The sequence below is a fragment of the Chelmon rostratus genome, chromosome 17, assembly GCF_017976325.1.
Source record: "Chelmon rostratus isolate fCheRos1 chromosome 17, fCheRos1.pri, whole genome shotgun sequence".
NCBI classification, from domain to species: domain Eukaryota; kingdom Metazoa; phylum Chordata; class Actinopteri; order Chaetodontiformes; family Chaetodontidae; genus Chelmon; species Chelmon rostratus.
This window is the reverse complement of record NC_055674.1, coordinates 8,954,365-8,977,032: the sequence shown is the minus strand read 5'-3', so window position 1 is coordinate 8,977,032 and position 22,668 is coordinate 8,954,365. Positions and strand designations below refer to the sequence as shown.

General features: G+C 43.7%; 1 protein-coding gene across 2 annotated transcripts in view; it reads right to left on the bottom strand.

Moving 5' to 3' along the window:
* Positions 1 to 21,243, bottom strand: part of LOC121620341 (potassium channel subfamily T member 2) — a 35,991-nt gene extending 14,748 nt beyond the window's left edge. For both annotated transcript variants that reach the window (XM_041956358.1, XM_041956361.1), the window contains exons 1-12: positions 21,155 to 21,243; positions 11,390 to 11,469; positions 9,809 to 9,911; positions 8,585 to 8,633; positions 8,148 to 8,207; positions 7,338 to 7,412; positions 7,028 to 7,111; positions 6,542 to 6,636; positions 5,700 to 5,880; positions 2,042 to 2,206; positions 983 to 1,119; positions 345 to 408 (exon numbers count right to left, since the gene is read on the bottom strand). In XM_041956358.1, the coding sequence (XP_041812292.1) occupies positions 345 to 408; positions 983 to 1,119; positions 2,042 to 2,206; positions 5,700 to 5,880; positions 6,542 to 6,636; positions 7,028 to 7,111; positions 7,338 to 7,412; positions 8,148 to 8,207; positions 8,585 to 8,633; positions 9,809 to 9,911; positions 11,390 to 11,469; positions 21,155 to 21,243 (1,182 nt within the window). The remainder of the gene's footprint in view (positions 1 to 344; positions 409 to 982; positions 1,120 to 2,041; positions 2,207 to 5,699; positions 5,881 to 6,541; positions 6,637 to 7,027; positions 7,112 to 7,337; positions 7,413 to 8,147; positions 8,208 to 8,584; positions 8,634 to 9,808; positions 9,912 to 11,389; positions 11,470 to 21,154) is intronic.
* Positions 21,244 to 22,668: the final 1,425 nt, after the last annotated feature.

Here is a 22,668-nt window from a genome sequence, read left to right as displayed (position 1 = left end):
TCGCCATCTGTAGAAGCATGTTAGTATGGTTAACAAGCAGGCTTATGTTAAGTAAATTGGTAAATTGTTGCAGTTTAATCTGGGTCTCATCAGATTTGACTCACTTATGCTAAGTTCACTTCTGGTTTACGGACATGACGAGTTAAGGCAGGCTTGTGCTGCCAAATCATTCAGATTACTGATGGCATGCACATTTAAAGTCCGTTGTTTTCTTTTGTTTTATGTCTGTGTGTTTCTGTTTGTGTCCCTATGCTGTTTTTAGAAACACAACATTTTAAGACTTATTATCAGCCAAAAAGTCGTATATGTGGACGTTCAGCAGTCATGGCGATACAGGAACGTACGGCAGCAATGCGGTCCACTTCAAACCGGTTACTGAGGATGAAGCAGGCCTCAGCATCGTCCATCCTGCAGGCAATTAGTGGAGGGGGGGAGGGAGAGAGAGAGAGAGAGACAGAGAGATGAAGCGTTGAGGAGAGGAGACACAGGAAAGAGGGTGTTGTCATGTTATTGAGGGAGAGGACAAAAGAGAAAAAAGCAGGACAATAGAACAACAAACAAACCAATGTGTCTTTCAAGCCCACGCCGTTTATGGATGAGATAGTAGGAGGCGAGGAGACAGGGAGATTAAACATACAGGCTTTTGCTCCTTTTCTTTCCCTGTGACAAAGCCAGCCTGAGGTGCTGTGGTTGTAATATCAGGAGCCAGGGGGTAAACAATAAGCAACATGACTCAAACCATAATTACAGCAGATACTTCAAGGCTGTAGGTGATTTAGGTATTAATTATGAGCTCCAGCTTATGAATGTGTTTCATTTCAATGTGTCTTGGCTTGGTTCTGGGTTTTGTCAGGGCTTGATTTTTGCCGGATTATTTTCTGATAATGTTTTTAATGGAGTTATAGAGACAGATGATAGAATCAATGAAATCAGACGGATATCGACTCTTGTTTTGTTGCTGTTTTTGGTCTCGGTGACTCACTTGGCTCTCATCAGGTCTTGGTCTTTGAGGGCAGAACCCTGCAGGTAGATGACTCGCTGGGCCCACAGAGGGACATGGAGGACCCTCCTAACCTGGACATCCATCTCTGCTGGGCAAAGGATCACCACGTAGTAGTCCTACACACACGACCACACACACACAATTTGTATTGTGGCTGAAGAGGAGTCGAACAGGACGTCTGCTGATCGTGTGTTTTTTAGTATTTCACTGATTACTTTGGTCTTGGTGCACCATGTGGAATTGCTTGATATGCAGAGTGCACAAACACATGTGACACATGACAAAGGTTTCACACCTAGGTCATGTGATGGGCCACAGTCCTCCACCATGGAGGGTTGGAAGGAACCATATAGTAACAAGGAATTTTTTTTTTTTTTTTTTTTATGAATGACAACCAACTTTCCGTTATTGGTCTAAATCCACAGCTAATTTCACATTTATGATATTTATTCATTTATATATCATATTTTAACTTCATGCAAATTAAATCTCGGACATGAAATTGTCTCATAAACAAGCTTCTTGGGTACATGTGACACTCGTTTGAAAGACCGGGACCGCGTGACAGTGCAGTTAGAGACCAAATTTTTAAAAAACGTTTATAAAATGCACTGAAATGCACTTCAACATGCAGGTCCTGTCTATTAATGTCAACGTCTGTGCAGATCCTCAGTTTGTCAGGTCATGATATTTTCAGTCTACATGTTCGATGTAGCACTGAAGGTTTCACCACTCATCTGAGAGGCTTCATCTTTGGGATATACTGTAAACACATGGATGCAAACACACACATCACTCCAACATGAATAAGACAGCAGCTTGAGCCATGCCGTTGCTGAATTAGTCCGCATCTTTAAACTCAGCTGCTCAGGCCCCTCAGGAGGGTTACAGACAACACACACACACACACACACACACACACACACACACACACACACACACACACACACACACACACACACACACACACACACACACACAAAAAGAACAAGACCACCCCAACACTCTGCCGTCCTACTTAAAGCCATTTGGAGAGACCTGTAGTCGGGGGTGAGCAAAGAACTCATTGAGGAAGTCCATGAGGAGGTCAATCTTGAGGCAGCTGACACACAGCACCACGTGTTTCTCCGTCTGCGCCCTGTAGCGACTGTAGTTCCCCCCCGACTTCTGCCGCTCCATCCACAGAAAGGCCAGCTGCTCGAACTGCATTCAGGACAACACAGATCACATTCAACAGATGGAAAGTGGATTTAGTTAGCTGGAATACAGGGAGGTGCCAGGTGGCATATGAGAACAATGCCTTGTGCTGTATAGTGTTTCTGTTTGATTAGGGAGAGTGTTTGAGGGAATTAAGACAAGTGGAGATTTGGTTCAGGGGGGTGGTTCAATGGAACATGATAGCAGAGATTAACAGGCGAAGGCAGGTTACGGAAATAACAGCAGGCCTGAGCTAAACTGCACTGATTTTTTTTTTTTTTTTAATGTGCCAGGGACCGCCGGGTGGATAGATGGATGGTTGGTTGGTTGGTTACAGATGAAGTGATGCAAGAAAGACTGATAGGATTCAAGAGGCTGTTGTTGTTTTTCACAGATTTCTGAAAAATACCCAGAGTGAGCACACTGGCTTAAACGTATTCATAGCACAGATTACTGCCGCAAACAGATGCTGATTGCTGTAGTTTACGATAAACGGAGGGAGCTCTGAAAATTTTCTTCTTCTGATCACGCAATAGATCTATGTCACTGTTATGTCTGTATAGCAATTACGAAGCCACACCCAGTTAGCTTAGCTTAGCCCAAATACTGGAGACAGGGAAACAGTTAGCCCGGTTCTGTCCAAAAGGTAAAAAATCTGTCCACCAGCACTGATAAGATCATTACTTGTCACATATAATTTGTTTAATCTGGGCAAAAATTGAAGTGCAAAAGCGACAATTTACAGAGTTACAACCCTAAAAAAAAGTGTAAAAAAACTGTATGTGATAACTTGCTAATCCTTTTGGACAAAGACAGTCATGTTTGATCTCATCATCTTCATTGATTGTTGTAAATATCTGCTTATTCTGAATTTTAAACATTTCAAATGAATTGGGACAGGAGCACAAAAGACTGTTTTTTTATGTTTTACACACTGTCTCACTTTTCTTGGTTGGACCAACTTTGGACCAAACCAGGCCACCAATTTCCCCCCTTCTAGCCTTTGTCTACTGTCTGCCAGATAGTGAATAGACACATTTTGTATGACAGATTAAACTACTGAGTGGTTTTGTTGCGAGGGGTATTTCTCTAAATCATTCGTTGAAGCAGCTTTATGAGGCATTGATTTTTGAAGTTCGGGATAAAATACCAATAAAAACAAAAATAATCAGCTGTAGCTATTGTTAAAACTTTAGTTAGTGGCAGAGGCTGCTTATCATTCACTCTTTGCAAGCCTGTTAAGGTCATTAACCCTGAGTGTAAAAATGTATATTTGTTACCTCTTATTCACCCTTGGTCGTTTTAACTAGACCTGCAAGAACCATTATAATGAAAATTTGCAGCAACAATTGTAACGAATGGCTGAAAATGTTTCTAAGCATAAACCTCGACCACGTCTACAGAATTCAATAGACACCCTTCACTCGTGTCGCTGCTTTCCTCTGGGAAGTAATCATCTTTCCCCAGATAAACTTGATCGGTTTTGAGTGGAGATAATATCAGCTCGTTAACGCTGGAAAACATCATCAGGCCACACGCATCCACACGACAGTCATGTTTTACTCAGCCATCATTAGTGTACAGCCAGTTCTCGATGGCAACGACTGTGGTAGATGTGATGTAACAAGCAAGCCTCTATTTTAGTATTGTGATTTGTATCAAGGAAAGTCTCCAAACTGGTGAAACTGAATTGCAGACAAGAGAAATTACCTAAATTGCGGCCTCTTTTAATCTTATTTTCAAATCAATATCCTCTCTTGAGGCTCAAAATTACACAAAATGACTTGTCCAGACGTACATGTCCTGTGCTGTGTTGTGGACAGGTACAGGAAAACCAATAGAAGCAGCAATAAGACAAAGGCGGGAGCTGAATCCTGATGCTCTCTGTGGCCCCCTGTGGAGACTGGCCATGGCAGGACTCAGAGTCAGACAGACGGACAGACGGACACACACACACACACACACACACACACACACACAGGGTGGGGGTTGGGGCAAAGGGAGGCCAGTTTCTAAATGTCAAGGGGTATTTATGGATGAAAGATGGGAAGAGGGACTGCGGAGGATGACATGGCATCCGTGATGGTGATGCACAGATCAGCATTTCTTTACGAGTCAGCTCGTGTAAGTTCGGTGAAAGTCTCTTTTGTTTTTGTGATGAAGATATTTGCTACCACCGGTCATCACAGCTGATGGGAAAAACAAAACACTGAGAGCCAGTTGATCAGACGGGTGTAGGAGGCAGCCCTACTCCTACTGCTCGTGTCAGGCATGCCCAAACTATTCCATAAAGGGCTGCAGGTTTTGGTTCCAACCAATCAAGAGGTCACCTAATAATCAGCTGATTACTGAGATCAGCTGATTAAATCCAGCCTCATGTGCTCCACCTTGGTTGGAATGGAAACCTGCAGCCACACGGTCCTGTATGGAATAGTCCATGGCTGGCTTATGTGATGTGATTAAAAAACAGAAAAGCTACCAAAGATGAGCAGCATCATCACAAAACAAATCTCATTTACAACAAAACAAGATTGTCAGAAAAACAAATAATTTGTTTATCAGAAGCGTGTGATTTCCTCATCTTGCTGCAGGTTCAGTACACACACACACACACACACACACACACACACACACACACACACACACACACACACACACACACACACACACACACAGGAAATTCCTCCTGTTGGCACTATCACATCCTTTAGGAGACACATGAACGCAAGCTACCTCAGGAATATAAAGTTTCCATGAAAAGGAGGGACAACCATGAGGGCATAAGGCAACTGATACGTTCGTCAGTCTGTTTTTATAAGTCCTTGTACAATTAGTGTATGTGTGTGCGTGTTTGTGTGTGTGTTTGTGTGTGCAAATGGTTCTTGAAGTTCCCTCAGTTAAGAGCAGTTAAATGACAGGAGAGGGATTTGGGGAATTGAGTGAGTAAGAAGACACTCTCGATGTTCTCTGAATAAAAATAGCGTTGTAAATGTACGTAGGATGCAGTGAGTCATTCGTCACATTATCGTGGGGGGGGGGGGGGGGCACAAGAATTATTAATCTTAGCAGATAAAACTTAACTGTAAACGAGCTTACCAAAGAAAACTAAATTGCTTTTGCAGAGAGCAAAGCTGTCCCATAAATTAATTTTGGGAATAATTTTAAGATTTTTTCTGATCGCTTTAAAAGCCAGTGCTCAATTTATCTGAGATTTTTCTACCACCGTATGAACTGGAAGTCTGGCAGAGCCCTGTTGGCAGCTCCAGAAGTTAAATTGAAAATAAAATATGAGACAGGCGAGATGGGTTTTTGCCTTCAGAGCTCCCTGACTCCATCAAAGCAGTGAGGGTTTCTTTTCAAACTCACTTTTAAAGCTTTCTGTTACATAGTGGTATTTTGTTTGTTGCACAGCATTACATTCAAACCTTATTGCCAATTACATCTTCTGTTCAGTCTCATGTCAGTGAGTGTATTAGAGGTCATCACTGCTGTTTCTCACCTGGATGGGAAGCACAATGAGCGCCACAAAGATCATGATGACCACCAGGAGCTGCGAGGGCCAGATTTGGGGGGTGACATCTCCGAAGCCCACCGTGGAGAAGGTGACCACGCAGAAGTACAGCGAGTCGAACAGGGTCAGGTTGTTGCCCGCTCGTTCCAGGTGCTGGATACCGCAGATACTGATGGAGGTACGGAGTGGTGGGAAAGATGGAAAAGTGAGCATCACTCAGAGACTTCAAATGCTGGGTTAAGTTTAGGTGCCTGTGGGGGCCATTTTACACAGAGCACTGTCTGACTCCTCTGCATACATATATGTGTGTGAAGATGTGTGTGTGCAGATAGCCGGGGGTGCATGCATGAGCTTATTTTTGGGACGTTACTAGTGTAAATAGGCGCACGTTGCACCCATTGTTGTAAAGGTAAATGTAAACCCTGAAATGAGATCTTACTCATACTGTGTGTAGGAGCCTCTGGATTAGCCCAGGCTTTCACACCAGCTATGCAGCGAGCTGACACGTCCTCCACTGCGCTGAAGCAATCGCCAGTTGTCATTTCAGAGCACCATCTCACTCTCACAGTTAACAATTACCTCTCTGCTGTCCGGCTTTTCTCTAACTTAGATCCAGGAGTAGCATTTTCAGCCTCCCGTCTCATTTTTTTTCTGCATGTATCACACTATTGCTGTGCATCTCTGGTCCATCTCACCCTCTTTCTGCTCCTTTCTTCACCCTGTCCATGACTGCGACACCTTTCACTTCCTCTCCAACCTCCCTTTAATATCTCTCTTTCTTTTCCTTGTTGCCCCCCTCTCAGTTTAGTGTCAGCAGCGAGGGTACCCACCATGTAAACATGAGACAGACCAGCGTGCTGATGAGAATCACCACCTGGTTAAACATGGCTGAATGCGTCCGCTGGATCGCCCTGTGGAGATCATTCTGCAGAGAGACGGACACGGGTATGACTTCATGTATGGAAACGACCGCAGCCCTGTGCTGCATTGTAAAAGTGTAAAATATGGATAGAATGCATTTGAGAGATTGTAGGAAAAAGACAATAAAAAACAATTAATAAATTATAGAAATGCACTATAAAGGAGATGAAAATGGCAAAGTGCTGAAATATATGGAGCAGAGAGGGAGACAGTTTATTAAAAAGTGTGAAGGAAGCTTTGTAAGCTGCATGTCATGGGATAGATGGAGGCAGGGAATGTGAAAAGATTCAATAACAAGCCCAGGGTGGAAGTTTAAAGTGCATGGCAGCAAGATAACAGAGATGTTGAGATGAAAGTAATGGAAAAAGTAGATAGGGAGATAGTCCTTCACTCACTATCATGTTCTCCAAAGCGTGTTTGGCCAGCCAGCAATTGAGAAATACAGGAATGAAGAGGTTTCTGAAGGAGGGCAAAATCACCTGTCAAGAAGAGAAAGCTTTGGTCTGCTTGGCTGTCTGTCGCAGTACTTTTTGTGATACGTTGCGTGCATTCAGTGGATCTCTCGCAGGGAAAGGTCATGTGAGCATGTGCGTGTTGTGATATCCTTCCTGTTCTACTGTATTAAACGTGTGACGTGCGTTCAAGAAGGGAGGATGGGATGATTGAGTGCTGTGAGCGCTCAGTAATGCATATCCGTTCACTCACAGTGATCATGAAGGGAACAGCGCTGATCATCTCCAGAATGAAGGGGACTCGTAATACTTGCTCCCAAACGTTACCCTGGAAACAAAAACCACACACAGGGGTCAGGAAACTCCATTGTCACGGCGCCCTTAGGGGATTACCGCATAACAGGCCTGATTGCAGGTAGCGGAAGGCGACAAATTGACTGGCTTGTGCACCATAGAATAGATGTAGATGCATAGGGGTTATAAAACTCCCTTGTTCCCTTTGAGAGAAGAAGCAGCATCACTTGCCTTTCAATTAAGATGTCAGCCATGGCTGTTTTTATGTGTCTTGCCACCTACATATGGCTGACCTGAATCTGACTAGTGTAGGTGGACAGGCACAGGGTATGTCCACAGGAATCAGTCAGCTCTAAATGCTAAGGCCTCTAGCCTCCAGAGTAATCTGCAGAGGGAGCCCTTTATAGGCTTATAGTGTCAAGTACATCAAAGGCAGAGCAACCCGTTGATGGTTCAGCCCCCCACGACAGCAACACGGGGGCCTCCCCTAAAGTCTTTCTGATGCGTCAATAACTGGATGGTGCTGAGGAAGCCTCAAGGCCCGCTGAGGTGCTTTCCAAATGCAAGAGCAAAGGAGCGGCATCAGGGGAAAAAGGAAAACTTCAGTTTAGTAGGGTGAATACACAGCGGAGTGCAAAGTGGACAAACACTACCCTCGAGCATATTGCATGAATGCACGCCCACGCACACACGGCGCACATGTAAACATCATTGCCACAGACATCACAAAAGGCTTGTGATTGGCCGTTGGGGGCCACGAGTAACTCACCTTGTAGCTGAGATAGACTAGCAACATAGTTTCTGAAAAGCTGATGAAAGCCACAAGCACCTGCAAAGAGAGAGAGAGAGTTACAGCGAAACTGAGAGATGCAGACACGGAGAGGAGTGAAGACAGTCGAAGAGAGAGACCATGGCAGAGAGAAATTAGGAGTCGCAGAGATGGAAGAGAAGAGCGTGGGTGGAATCAGTAGGCGTGCTGATGATTGAGCTTCAGAGGCAACAGGTTTAAGTGAAGCAAGAGACGGTCTGGTGTCTGATTGTGTACATATATGTGTAATCACGCTGTAAGTGTAAATACTCCTGAAATGTTGCGATATCAAGTGTTTAAGCCCTGAAATCACATGATGTCAATGAAGTCCTGATAAACCTGACGTGCAGATACGTGTGTAAACAGACTGAGGCCTTGTTTGCACTGATCCATCTGACCTGCAGCGCCCACAGCGGTAGGGGTCTCTCCACCCAGATGATCAGTTTCCTGCAGGGTGGAAGAAAAGGAGACAATAGAGGAGAGAGATGTGTCAAAAAAAGGGACAAGAATTAGACAGAGAGCACTAAAAATGGACAAAATATAAAAATTCTCTCCTGCTGAACACAATGATGCTCAACAGGGACCATGAACACAGCTCATGTCACTACATAAAACTGAATTATGCTGTTTACAACTAAACAACGGTGCAGTGCACAGCTGCCACTGTGCTCGTATTGTAGGAGAAAAGTAATATTCACACAGTCAAATGGAAATTTACAGCCTTATTGTGAGAGAAAGGCTGGTCTTTTTTTTTTTTTCGCCAAAAGACACCCTGGGGCTTATCATGGCTGCTTGCCTGCCTGCGCTCTGATTTGCTCCTACGAGTCTGCTGCCTGGAGCAGGAGGCGGCCCATCCCTTTCCTGAGCTCACTCTGTCAGGCTCCTTATTCATGTGGAGCCAGAGCTTAGCCAGTGTCACCAGCCACCAATTAGATCAATAGGTCCCTGAGCAGGAGGCATGGCTTAGCCTCAGGTCCATGTACACTCTCTCTCTGCTATTGTAGATTACATGCTTTATCTCCACTAGATCGCTGTTGATTAGGCTACACAGGCACTACATACATATTATGTTGACAGGTAATCCATTCAGTTGGATTGTGACAAATGAATGTGGATGTGTAATGCTCAATATCAGCATTGTGAATTGCGTCATTAAGTGAAGTTGCATTGATTGCGTTATACAACGTTTCCGACCAGCGGGCCGGCGTTGGGGATGCCAGTCCTCCAGGGTGTGTGGTTTCATGCTCCTTGCCTGCAGGCCAAAGCCATCACTCCTCATTAGACACTTACCAATCAAACTCACTCCAAGGGCGGGCCGATGTGTTTGGCTTGGTGCAGTTCACTCCGCTCACGCTACGGGGGAATAAGAAAACACAAAAACAGCAATGAACGTAACTTCTTGTCCAGCTTCTGTTACCAAAACCGGACTCAGCTCAGTCCAAATAACAGATTACTCTCCTGACTGCATCTCCACCCCCTCTCTTCTCCCACCATCCAATCATTTCACGGGATACACTATACACACTGTTATCTATTGACCTGATGCACTTGCTCCTGCTATCAGGCCCCCACACTCACTTTGTTTCACGTCATTAAGCCCCTGTTATCACTGTTTCTCTCACCAGTCCTGTCTTCCCTCTTGCGGGTTGTCCAGTAGGACTCTGACAATGTAGAGGAGGCAGCTCAGCACTTTCAGAGAAAAGTTAAACATTCGCACTCGCAGACCTGCAATGCAAAAAGAAGACAGCCAAGTTAAAAATAAATAGCATGAAGGCACATTGCATTTAACTGTCAGTATGATTAAAATGCTGTTAATATTCTTCATGCACATTTTAAAAATATATCTCTGAACAAAGCCCTGTAGGATTCTTTGAAGTAGTGCAATGTTCTATGCACCTAAGACAAAGGTTTTACAAGACACACAAAAACAAAACCCCAAACAGAATACCTAATAGCATCCCATAAGTCATTTAGTAGCACTACCAAAAAGTTCACCAGTCCCTGAAATTGTTCTCCAAAACATGATTCATCACATCACTTCAATAAAGCAGGTTGGCTGACAGTGGTTGGCTTACCGCAGCAGAAAATGTATATAATATTTTATCTTGTCTGATGAAAGCTAGTCTGGTATTCCTTACACCTCCGTTCTTATTACTATTTCAGTATGTTACTTAAGAAGTGATTAATCCAACTCCCATTCCTGTAAAATTAGCCTAAAAACAGGAATCCAAGGCATACCCAGAGTATGAAGGCTGTTTTTGAACCTTTTGGAGCACATTCATGGTTTTGGTCTCTTCTGAAATAGAACACTCTGAAGTTTTACCCTCAGTAGTCAGAATCACTGTAAGTGCTACTGGCATTGAGTAACAGAAGCTTGAACACAGTGAAGTGGAAGGTTGTCCTTTCTGTCTGACTGTTTTTTGGGAAGTAGATGCCTGCCGTTGACTATATCTTCCTTATTAACTGGAAAACACAATGGGGCCACAGCATGAAGCTTTACCCTCGTCCAGGTTCAATAAAAACTGATAACAATACCACAGAAAATGAATATTCTGCATATGTTTTTATAATGGTATGTCTAGGCATTCTCAAAAAAATCAGATTTTGAGTATAAATACTTACATTTAGGCTATATATGTTTATATTAAGGCCATTTACTTTTGACTTTTCAAACCCTGTGTAATATCTCTACTTGCACTGAATTCCTTTATGTGGCTGTAAATTAGCATTCCATTGGCTGTATGAAGAGCCAGTCATCTGCACAAGTGGTGTCAATAGGCTCAGTCTTCATCGTCGGATTACAATTAGACTTCAATGGTGAGTTGAATTTTATAATTGTTTGTTTGTTTGTTTCTTGTTGGAGTTGATTGTGCCTGTTGTCTTGACAATATATGGCATGAGTGGGAACTTGAATATTGTGTTTGTGTCAGACCACTTAAGAGGTAATAAAAAGGAATGAATGCTATTACTATTTATTTTAAACAAATTATATATATATGCATATATGTATATCTATATTTATTGACAGTCACAAAGTGTGGACAAATTGAACAGCTGGTAATGAAACGCAAAGCAAAAAAGACACCACACACCACAGTAAAACGAAACAAGAACAACTCGTGTGGTAAGAAAACAGGCAGCACAAAAATTCACCCAAACAATTACAGACAGAGAAAGCGCTATCCTTAACAAAGGCAACTCACTGGATCTTTGGTTTTTGATGAAGAACAGCTTGAGGCGCTCCTTGAAAGTGTTCTCATTCACATAGAACTCTACCTGCACCCTAAGAGAGGGATGGAGAGGTGGGCAGAGACAGAGAGAGATACAGAGATAAGGAGGGTGCAAGAGTAAAAAGAGGAAGAGTATGCAAGGGGCGCTGCAGGTGATTGAAGGGAAGAAATACTTCTCTTGTGGGGTCAAGTCAAGAGACAGTAGAGCGGAAACGTGGCCAGCTGGGAGATACAAGGGAAAAGAATTGAGCAAAGAATTGAGCAAACTGAAGATAAAAAGGGTGATAATGATTATTTGAACAGTGAAAAGTATGGAAATAAGACACCGTGTCAGGCAGCATTAAGGACTAATGGGTTTTGGAGGAAATGGTGTTCCTGCTTGTCCGCCTGCCCATAGGCCCAGACAGCTGCAGTCAGTCTCGTTATCTGCACTGATTAAATATAGAGCAACAAATTACTTCCCTCTGATGTTTCTGCTGAACATGGGAGGCCATAATTACTGCTCTTTCTCCCTTTCCATTCTGGCACCCTCCTGTTAGAGAGACACACGCGCAAACACACACCTACTGTACACACACAGGCCTCAAATACACACCTGCAACAGGGTCATTAGGATTATTAGACCATTCATGACATGGACGCTCATGAAGGGGGGCATGATGAAAATGACAAAGAGACATTCTTCAGACAGCTCTTACATGCTGACGCATAACCAGCAGGACTGAAGGTGACTGTATTTCCTGTCTGACCACCTCTGGGGAGAACCCTTTCATCCTATGGAGGGAAGAGTGGATGACTCAGGTCGAGGATGAAAAACGCCAGGCTCGGCTCGCTGGTGGTCTCCTTGCAACACACGGACAGATGAAAGGGAAGCAGAACAACTGCAATCTATTCTCCTGTCTGCAGGAAGAGGAGGAGGTGGTGGGGTTGGGGGACGGGGGGTTGGGGTCTTCCCAGGGTTCCAGAGCGATGCTGTAGCAGCACTCCGAATGTTCAGACACACAGAGGCCAGAACCAACGCCACACTTTCCCAGCAACATTTGGGGGGGTGGGGGGTAACTTTCCTCTTTGTTGCTATGGCAACACAGGATTCGTTGTCTTTTCCCTCCCTCTCACATGAGCAGATGTGAGCAAACACGTACTTGTGAAGTGCGTTCAGCCATCGAAGCCGATAGCCCACTGCAACTTGTTGACGGCTCCCTTCGCCCTGAGCAGCCTGCCGACAATAAGGCTTCTGCACACATGATGGCAACCAGAGGAACACCCAGACACGCACAACTCCTCACGCTCGCAAAAGCCCAGGGGTGTGTAATTGCACCTTCTGATTAGAAAATGACTTTGTACGAATTGCTGGAGAGACGGGACGCCCTGCAGTATTTGCAGTCACTGACAGTGGGGAAAGTAAGGAAGGCTTGTGTGTGTGTGAGTCGTACAGAGCTAATCGAGCATATGACTGCATGAGTTCTTTCATGCGCAGAGCAATCAAACAGTCAATAGCACGGTGGCAGTAAGCACAGAGAACCATTATCACATGTTCCTAAAGTAAATTGCTACTCATCCATTAGGGGGTTGGGAAGTAACACAGTGCATGCAACGGAATCATGCGCCCTAAATTAATGCAACCTAATCATAAAATAAATAACGTAATCTAATCAGAACAATTTTCTTTCTGGGTCCTCAAAATTTGAGCGATTGCAAATGTTTGCACTTGAATGATGTTTAAAACTAAGAAGAGTAAGTAACAGTCGTAAGAAAGTCGGATTTCAGCGCCGCATTAAATTTTGCATCCTGTCAACAAAGGTCTGGAAAAGTTCTGGGCGGCTAAAACAACAAGGCAGGCAGAAGTGACGAGGATGTCGTTCTCCCTTTGCGTAAGAAAACATGCGGTTGGAAATACAACAACAACTTACATGTTTATCTTGTACATTTCCCACAGCTAAGTGCTACTTGCTCTAATGAGATCATTGCTCTTGTCTTCTAAAGAGCTCCACTGTGGCAAGTTTCAGGTTATCATCCTCACAACAAACCAAAATGGTAAAAGCTTTAATGTTTGCTTTCCCTCAAGCTAATGTCCGCTTTTTACAACCAAATCCATTAGGCACAGCACCTCCGTGTGCGACCATGACAGTGCTGTTCTATGCTTTGCGAAATCTCCAATTTCTTAGTGCATGTTTGTTATTTTCTTTAGACACTTAAGGTGACAAATGTTCCTAAATCCAGCCGTTCATGCATTTCTTCATTCATCAAAGTCCAAAAAGCCTCTTTAACCTCTGTGAGAAGGAGCTGTGATATCTACTCAGGAGAAGAGGATAATTTCAGAGGTCATTTTGCTCTTGATGTGTTTCTCTAAGCGAGAGCTTTTCCACTTGAGTGTACAACGGAGGGTGAAAGATAAAGTGGAAATATAGCCCAATAAAGAGTAGAGCTGTGGGATAGATTGAGAGACGGGATCTTTAATCTAAGGGGGAGATGGGGGAGAAAAACACATTAAAAACTCATAAAGGGCATTATTTCAAAACAAAAGACACACAAGCACATCACGATGGCACCTCTGGGCAATAGTCACATATCAGCCCACCCGAGACCACCTCCAAAAAAGCACAGGGAATATAAATGATTGGATAATTGTTAAGAAAAACTGCTCTGGGACACTTGGGAAAAAAACAAACACGTGTTGCTGGATTAAGGAACAACCATTTCAGTACATTGTATAAGACTCACCATGAGAGAATAACCCCGAAGATGTCCCCCTCTCTTTCTGTCTCCTCTGCTCCTCATTAAAAATATAGGTTTATCACACTAATTATTTCGACTCAAGCATCTAAGATCATCTCATGGGCTTTAATAAGCGAAAACAGCAGCTTTAACAGCTGGAACCAAGAGAACATGAAGAAAGGGGGCATGGCAGAGCATTTCAAACCTGAGTCTGGGGAGAAAATTTACATTTCTGCATTTGCATGTACACTCTGAGAGCTGAAGTGTGAAAGAAAGAGAGACAGAGAGCAGACCAACACACAGACAGATAAACAGACGCAGACAGACGGACAGAAAGACACAGGGGGACATGCGGAGGAGGATCTTTGAGAGAGTGCTGAACCTTGTTTTCCTGCTGCTTCCACCCATGCCTATGCTCTATAATGACACAGCACTGGCCATCTAATGACACAGCTGAAAGACGAAAGAAACCCAAATACATGTGTGCGGCACAGTATTGGCTCACCACAACCTCCACACACAACTAAGGAATAGTATTCACACCAGTGAAATAGGGAACAAGCAAGAAATAAGGTAACCGAGTAACCCTCACGGTAAGATCAATGACAACAAAGTTCATTCAGCTTAATTATAGGAGAGAAAGCAAAAAAGGAAATTCATATCTGGAGCATGCCTTTGGAAAGAAATATACCCATAATAAATATTAAAACATGCTGCAAGGACAGAGAAGGGGTGGATCTAAATGCCCTTATTTTAAAGAGAAACATCTAACATAAATATGAATACAAATCCAGGCAGTAGCTCACCGCCAGGTCTGTTTGTGCAATTTGGACCACTATATAGAAACAGGGAAAAGGAGACTGTGACTCTGAGACGCCAAGTGGAAATGTTCAGCTGCTTCTATCGACTAGAAAAAACATGTAGCTTCTGGAGAACGATTTTATGGGGAAATGCTGATTGCCATAAACCAGTTTGAAGTCTGTTATTCAACATACTGTACTGCTCAAGATGAATGGGCAAATAGGGGATCCTCTGGGAAAGGAGGGCACAGTTAAATGAGAGAAGACTGGAAAAAGCAGACAAAGACGCACCGATTGTAATGTACACAGCCTGCAAATGAGGGCAGGAGAAACTGAATGGGATGACAAGAGGGAAATAAATTGCACATCACCACGGGGCCACTCTAACAGCTTAACAGAGGCTAGGTGTTCTCTACTTCATCCAACCAGTGGTTGACAGGACAGCTTGTCCCTGACCCAGAAACGCAACCATCGCACACATTCGAAATGAAAAATGAGAAGATACCCACTAAGGAAAGATTTGTTTTCTTGTGGTAAAAGGCACATTTTTCTTTTCTTTGTTTTTTAAAAAAAAAAAAAAAAAAAACTCTCTGCTGCCACGAAATTGATTTTAACACTTCAATGGAACAAGCAAGTACTTTCATAATAGCTTAATGATGTCTGAGACCTTTAAAGAGCCCCTTTCTCTCCTCGTCTTTTTAAATGTGTAAAACAAAAATTCAACCGGTCTCTGTCACGACCGCTTTATCTACTATTTTATCCACTGTGCCAGCGTACATTTGTATGTCTATCCTACAGCAATCACTCTCTCTCCGAAGTAGCCTGGGCAAAAAAACAGCAGCAATCATTCACAAGAAATGTGTCATCTATCCCACTGTATACTGACAGTAAGTAAGCGTGCACTGTAGCAGTTGCTCAGAGTCATTTCCTGAACAACGCCCGGGTTCTCGTGGATTCAAAATTTCCATACATCATCAGTGGAAATGCTCAGCCATCCCCCCGGCTCCCTGACGTAAACCAGCCTTGCCTCATCCTTTCCTGAAATGATAATTCACTATTTATTGCTTAGAGGAGGATATACTAACATATTCGGGCAGTTTTACCTGAAGGAGGAACAGATCACAACAATGTCTTTAGTTCCTGTTGAATTCATGGAAAAACATCCCTTTCATCCATTTATCATGAAAAGAAATATGGTTTAACTGATGCACGACGCTATTGAAAGCCATCCAGTGACATTCTATCTCCCCGTCTCTTAGGATCACATTAGCCTCAGATGTGCAAAGACATTTAACACTAGATCAAATCGACGTGAGATATCAATCTGTTCCAAAGTCATCTTCAAATTACCGCTCTGGGGATGACATATGCAACACAAAAGGAGTGAAATGTGAGCGCAAACATCTCTATTGCCTGTCCTGTGTCTCTGGGGCTGCTTGGGAGTCCTGTGGCGCATTAAGCTAACACGTTCCGGAAAAAGGGGAGCTTCGATCAGCGGACAACTGTGTTTGTGATCCCCCAGAACAGTGTGGCACAGCAGCTGCCTGCCCCACTCTGATGCCACGGGGTCTTCCAGCAACACTGAACGCCGCTAGATCCCACAAGTGCTCAGACACATGCTAGTCAGCCCCATGGCTGTGTTAGTATCCACAGCAGGAAGGCTCTTAAGTGTTGACAGTGCTTGTCTAACCGAAAGGATGGTTAGGGAATTCAATACCTAGCTTATTAAAGTCCAGTGGTGCAGAAAAGCTCCAAAAATAAAAGAACCATCAGTCTAAATGACCACCAGGGACACACCCAGACCCAGCATTGACTCCGTTCACTCTATATCAATGGACTATTGCTCACTGGTGATAGCAATGAATCTTTAACATATATCCAATATGTGTTTGTATCTTGTAGTATGAATATTTTATATGACCTACATCTTGCAGTAGGACACAGGGGTTGCTGAAGTGCAAAGACCAAATAATTAAATTCAATGAACTGTGACTGTGCAAGCAAACGGAGGTGTCTCTCACTTTGCCTTCAGGTAAACTCTTCTCACAGAACTTCTGACAAAGAGAGCGGCGGCTCAGGCTCGCCAGGCATCATGTGCACAATAGTCTTTGTAGCAGGATCATGCTCAGACTGCATATGAGCCCTCCTTCATCCCACCATGCCATCTCGTTTGCTCCCTAATGGACCTAACATTACTGCTAAGGCCTACTGGCAACCTCTCCTCTTTGCCAATATTAATTAAGATGTTGTTTTTATAAGCTTTTTCTAATTAATAGAACAGGATGTTCGTCAGGCCTAATGATTTGGTTTTATTAGTCTACCCTATTCTAGGCCCTGAGCTTCCCATCGACTATGCAGAGCCCTCCAATTAATTTCCATTAGCATCTGGGTGTTTTTAAGTTAACTTCACTCTAGTTGTTTAGCGACAGATCCACGTGGCTGTGAGGACGAGTCAGGAGGTCTGCACCCCTTCTCTCTCCCCCAGCCTCAAAACTGACAAAATCACTTTTTCACGGGGTGGCTCTTCTCATCATACCAGCCGTTTGTATTGCTTATAACTTCCCTTCGTGCCAGCGCTGGCTCTGCAGTCATGATACGTAATACATCTGTGGTTCTACCATTCTTGACGGAGATAGCTATCAGCTTTCTAAACTGTCTTATAAATAATATGGCAGGAACTTACACCAGCTCTGAAAGGCTCACTGAAGGACGCCGGTGTCCACCTCATTGTGCAGTCAAAGCATAAAACGGGTATGAATATTGACAATATTGATGGATCATGCTCTCCACTGGCCTTACTACATTAAGTCTTGACTGGAAGAATTAAGAGGGAGGCAAGAGGAGTAGGAGCATGGGGAGAAAGGATGGCAGGGAGTAGACAGAGAGATGTGGAAGATGTGGAGGAAGTGACAGCCAATGAGAGATCGTTCTAAGAACAAACGGCTGTCATTTGTATGATAATCCTGGACTCTGAGGAAAACTCCCGCTGGGGCTTTCTATTGCGGAGCAACGGAGACGGTCGTATTTCATTTCGCGTCTGGAAAATTAGACATGCAAGTGGAACTGTGCTGCGACTCGTGTGTGTTCATGGGCTTTTATGACACAGTAATTGCTGTACATTAAGCCAGAATTCTCTCTTTTGAGAATGCGAACAATGTGAAAAGTTTGTTTGATAATGAAAATCGGCGAGCGTACGAAGATTCGATTGTTTGGGTGAGAGACACAGACAGAAAGCTAGCTCACGCACTTCGTACAAATTTAACAGGACTGTGATCAGATTTACACAAAGCCAAAGACTGCTGATAATATCAAGAACCAGCCAAAAAGGATTCATCCATTTCAGGTCTCCATATCATCTTAGGCCAAAACCAGACAGCGTCTTTGATTGGTAAAACCCTTGTCTTCAGCCTGCAAAAGATTTGTATTTAATTGTTTAGTCATCTGGCATTTCCTCAAAACAGAAGCCTCTGACTCACTGCCAGAAAACATCAACGGTGTCAGTGTAATCAGACCAGTGTCGTTAAAAATGCTCCCACAACTCTGTCCTTGATACGTTTCTGTAACAGCAGGACACACATTCACTTACTGATCAATTATCTGCCACAACCTTGATTCAAGTTGTAGAGTAAGGGAACTACACAGATAATGACAATTGGTAGCTAACTGTTAGCAGCAGACCTCTATTCAAGTTCTACCCTGGAGAGAAGACTTGTTTCAGTCTGTACAGAGAAAACTGAGCCAAATTCAATTTCTGTTTGTTCTAATTTGACAAAAAATAGATCCAACCAATGCTGGGTTGTGAAGGGCTACTGGCAGAGGGAGAAAAGGGAGACCCTATAGATATCAGTAATAGTACAATCAGGAGGACAGGAGATCCCTGTGTGTGAAATAATTATCAAATCAATCCCCATCTTTAAAATGTGCTGCAAATTGCCTCGCCCGAAAGCCTTTCAACAGCCATGGCAAAATGTATTCCACTGATTTACAGGAGAGCTCTTGAAAAGGGGTAAAAGTATGGCACTTCAATCAGAGCTGCGACGCCGAGGAGAGGGACGGAGGGGGTGTGAATGTTAAAAGAGGCCGATGTATGGACACACAAACACACACACACACACACACACACACACACACACACACACACACACACACACACAGCGATGCAAGCTGAGGAGCACAGGGAGAAGTCCCACAGAGAGCGACAGAAGAGGGATTATAGGGCTCAGTAATACAGGTTTTCCCAGGGCAGAGAGCACCCATATGTGTCAAGGAGATAAGTTATGCGCACACATGTTGACATTTTGATTAGTGAGTGTATTTTTGTGCTGGGACGCGGGCATACTGTATGGAGCTATCTGTGCACCTGGGCCAATGGGACTGCTTGGATCTTTGGGGACGTTAATTAGAGGCTACTCCTGGATTAATGCGCCATGGCAGACAAACTCTGCATGATTCTACCGTAATTAAGCTTTCTGTCACAATCAATCACAGCTCATGTTTTCCTCCTAATCAGTCCGCTCTATAGCGGCTAATACTGCCGGGGCCCTGAGATCAACATCTTGACCCCTGTCCATTGCTCTTTCTCTCTCTCGCAAGTGTCATTTGTAGATTAAAACATGCGTGCATTCGGATGCTCAGACACACGCACACACATGAACCGAGCTTTAGAGAGGCAAAACACAGTTACACACATCAGACATACAAAGGATTACACTAATGTCTGCTTTGCCAGATACAAGTGCTCTTAATTAAGATCTCCCCGCTATATGAAACAGCATGTGTGCACTGGACATCACGGCTCTGCGCTGTGACAAAGCAAACGCAACATGCTCAGCCCACACAAGTTAAATTCGGACCTCAGTAACTTCTAGAGCCCTTAAAGTGATCGACGCCTTCTCTGAAAGCACTCATCCACGTCATGTGTTAAGAGGGTATTACAGCACACTCCTCTCAGACTGTCTCAGCAGCCTCCGAAGCAGTAACAACAATCGCAACCACGCTGTCACTGTGCACCTGTTTTGTTTCTGTTACTTTCATTTGGTGAAATTATCCATGCTGCTCTCAAATGCTTTTGGTATGAGGAGCCTGGATTATATAGAGCGCATTTGCTTCTTCCAAGAAACAGGCAGCTGTCACTGAACCTCTGCAATCAGGTGACTGAGGTCACACTGCACTCTGGTTTGGAAACATTAGTCCTTGGGCAATAGCTGACAAATTACAGAAGGCCATAAGAGCACGCCCAGAACAAGCAGGCCTGTTTAGGCTTCATTCAGGAGCGTAGTATAACATTAGGATTTATCACGAAAATGGACAGTGCTGGATGCTTTTGGATGGATCGCTTCACTAATATGATCAGAATTACTGACAGGCTTCTATAACAGCATGCAGCAGTGTCTCTATAATGAAGCCTGCCAATGGCTGGACTTGGACTGATCTTACATGCTTTCAATAGCAAGACCTCCCTATTATCCAATTCGAAACGGCTGCTCAAGTCCAAAAGTGTTTTGGTCTTAATTTCCACCCAGCAACAGGAGACACCATGCGTGAAATGGAGGTTAAGATTTTCCATTAGACAGCATAATGAAATAGCCAAATTAAGCAATGCATATCATACAGCAGGTGAAATCTCCTGCCCTGCAAATGGAGTGTAAGCAAAGGTTAATAGCCAGTTACTGAGAGCACCCACTTGAAATCGCTAGACCAGGTGGCAGATGGCTCATTGTAAATCTCGGGATTCATGGCATGGGGAGTAACATAAACAGGCTACTGTAGGTTTATCTTACTTGCACGTTCTTCATTTCTTTTTTGATTTATGCCACCAAAGGCACCAATGATGTTCCAAACATATACATGTAAGATGAAAATAAATGAAATACATATTCCGGAGTAAATAGTTAGTCTGTCGTTCTCATTTGAGCATTTTCTCATAGATGGTTTAATTAGTATTATTGCTTTTTGTGAGATTATATTGTATTGGCAGTAGCCTCTGCGCACACAGGGCAACGGGTAAACCTGTTGCAGCATCCATAACAACAGAGCTGCACGGCTGCCAGTGAAATACTCAAACACGTTCATACACCTGAATCAAGGAGATCACAGGGAGGAAATGCAAACGCACAACAAATTAATTATTTTTAGACAAGATGACATGATGCTTTCATGGCGCACAGATGCGCAACGGATCCGGTGCGCCGTGCGTAAACGATGCAAGTAGCTGCATCCTTACCTGTCGTCGGTTTGCCAGTCCCCGAGCAACAGGTCTCGGAACCGGTACCGAGGGGGCAGAGGGAGCACCTCCTTCTCCAGTTCGACCATGGTCCTCCTCCACAGAGCCCAGAGACAGATATCACAGCAAACCGCACCTCCACACCGAGGAGGTGGACCCCCCTAAAATCAACTCCGTTCCTCTTCCGTCTGCTATTCAAAACGGAGATTAATAACGAACACATCGATACGCCTCATGGCATCGTCTTCGACTTCCCTCCTGAACAGAAAAATCAACTTCTTTCGTTTTGGGCACCCGTCACAATGCAGCTCTACTTTTCTGCCCGCCGAGGCAACAGGTCGAGGATGTTCATCCGTCGGTGCGTCGGGGAGGCTGCACTTACTGTGACAGCTGGAGAGCAACTGGTTGTCTCTCTCAACACCAGCATCCTCCCTGCCTGAGCTACGCATGGACGCACTGGCTGCAAATGTGTAACCAACCGTTACACTGTCGGCCGAGCTTTGCTTCGACTTTCCATTTCAGGAATAACGAAAAAGGCAACAATTACTTAAATAATACTAATATACAGTATATATTGTACATTAAACAGTATCTATCTCGCGTGCAGTGCGAGCCTGTATGCTTTCTGACCTCCTGAATGATAATAAAACTGTCACACATACAGGCTACACGTGATCTATCAGACTTCTGTGGAGATCTGCGCGCAATTCAAGTCTAAAAAGCGTTTGTGTGCATTTATGATTTCTGCATGGAGCGCTACAGATTTTTCTCACGTTAAGTGGGCTTCTTGGAATATTATGGGGTTGTAAATCTTCTGGGCTAGTTTAAGGAGGCCCATATGACATGTTTGGAACAGTCTGGCTAAAATATAGTACACGAGAACACATTCATTATGTGCAACCTTGTCAACTGAGCTGAGTGCTGCTGTTCCCTCACCAAGCATCCATATGCTCAGTATAATCAAAACACACAGATGAAATATCCTAGAATAAACATCCCTTCTCACGAAAATAACCATAATCCTGTAATACATTTAAAAACAACACAACTTTCAAAAGCAGTTCCTCTAAATGTGGGCTACTATAATTACAAATACAAAAGATCACTATGCTGTTGTCATTGCATAATTCCCTCTATGAATATTTATTTAGCCCTATTGTAACCCATTAATAAACACTTATAATTAAGAGTATAAGCATGAATAAACTAATGCACAAAGCCGACCATTTGTATTGTAACTACGCTGCTGTGCTCCATATTTGTTTTTCTGCCACTCACCACATGTCACAGGTTTAATCTTGCAGAGCCTCTGGTCATAACAGAAGCTGTAATGAAATTCAAATGTGGTGCTCAAGAGGACTGTTGACTCAAAGCCACAGACAACAGGTGTTATTCAAATTAACTTCCAATGATTAATATTAATCACCCACAATCGAGCCTTTATAAACGAGCACCTCTAAGCTCCAAACAAAGCCGTACCTCAGAGGGTCAAAGAGGATTAATGCCAATTGAAC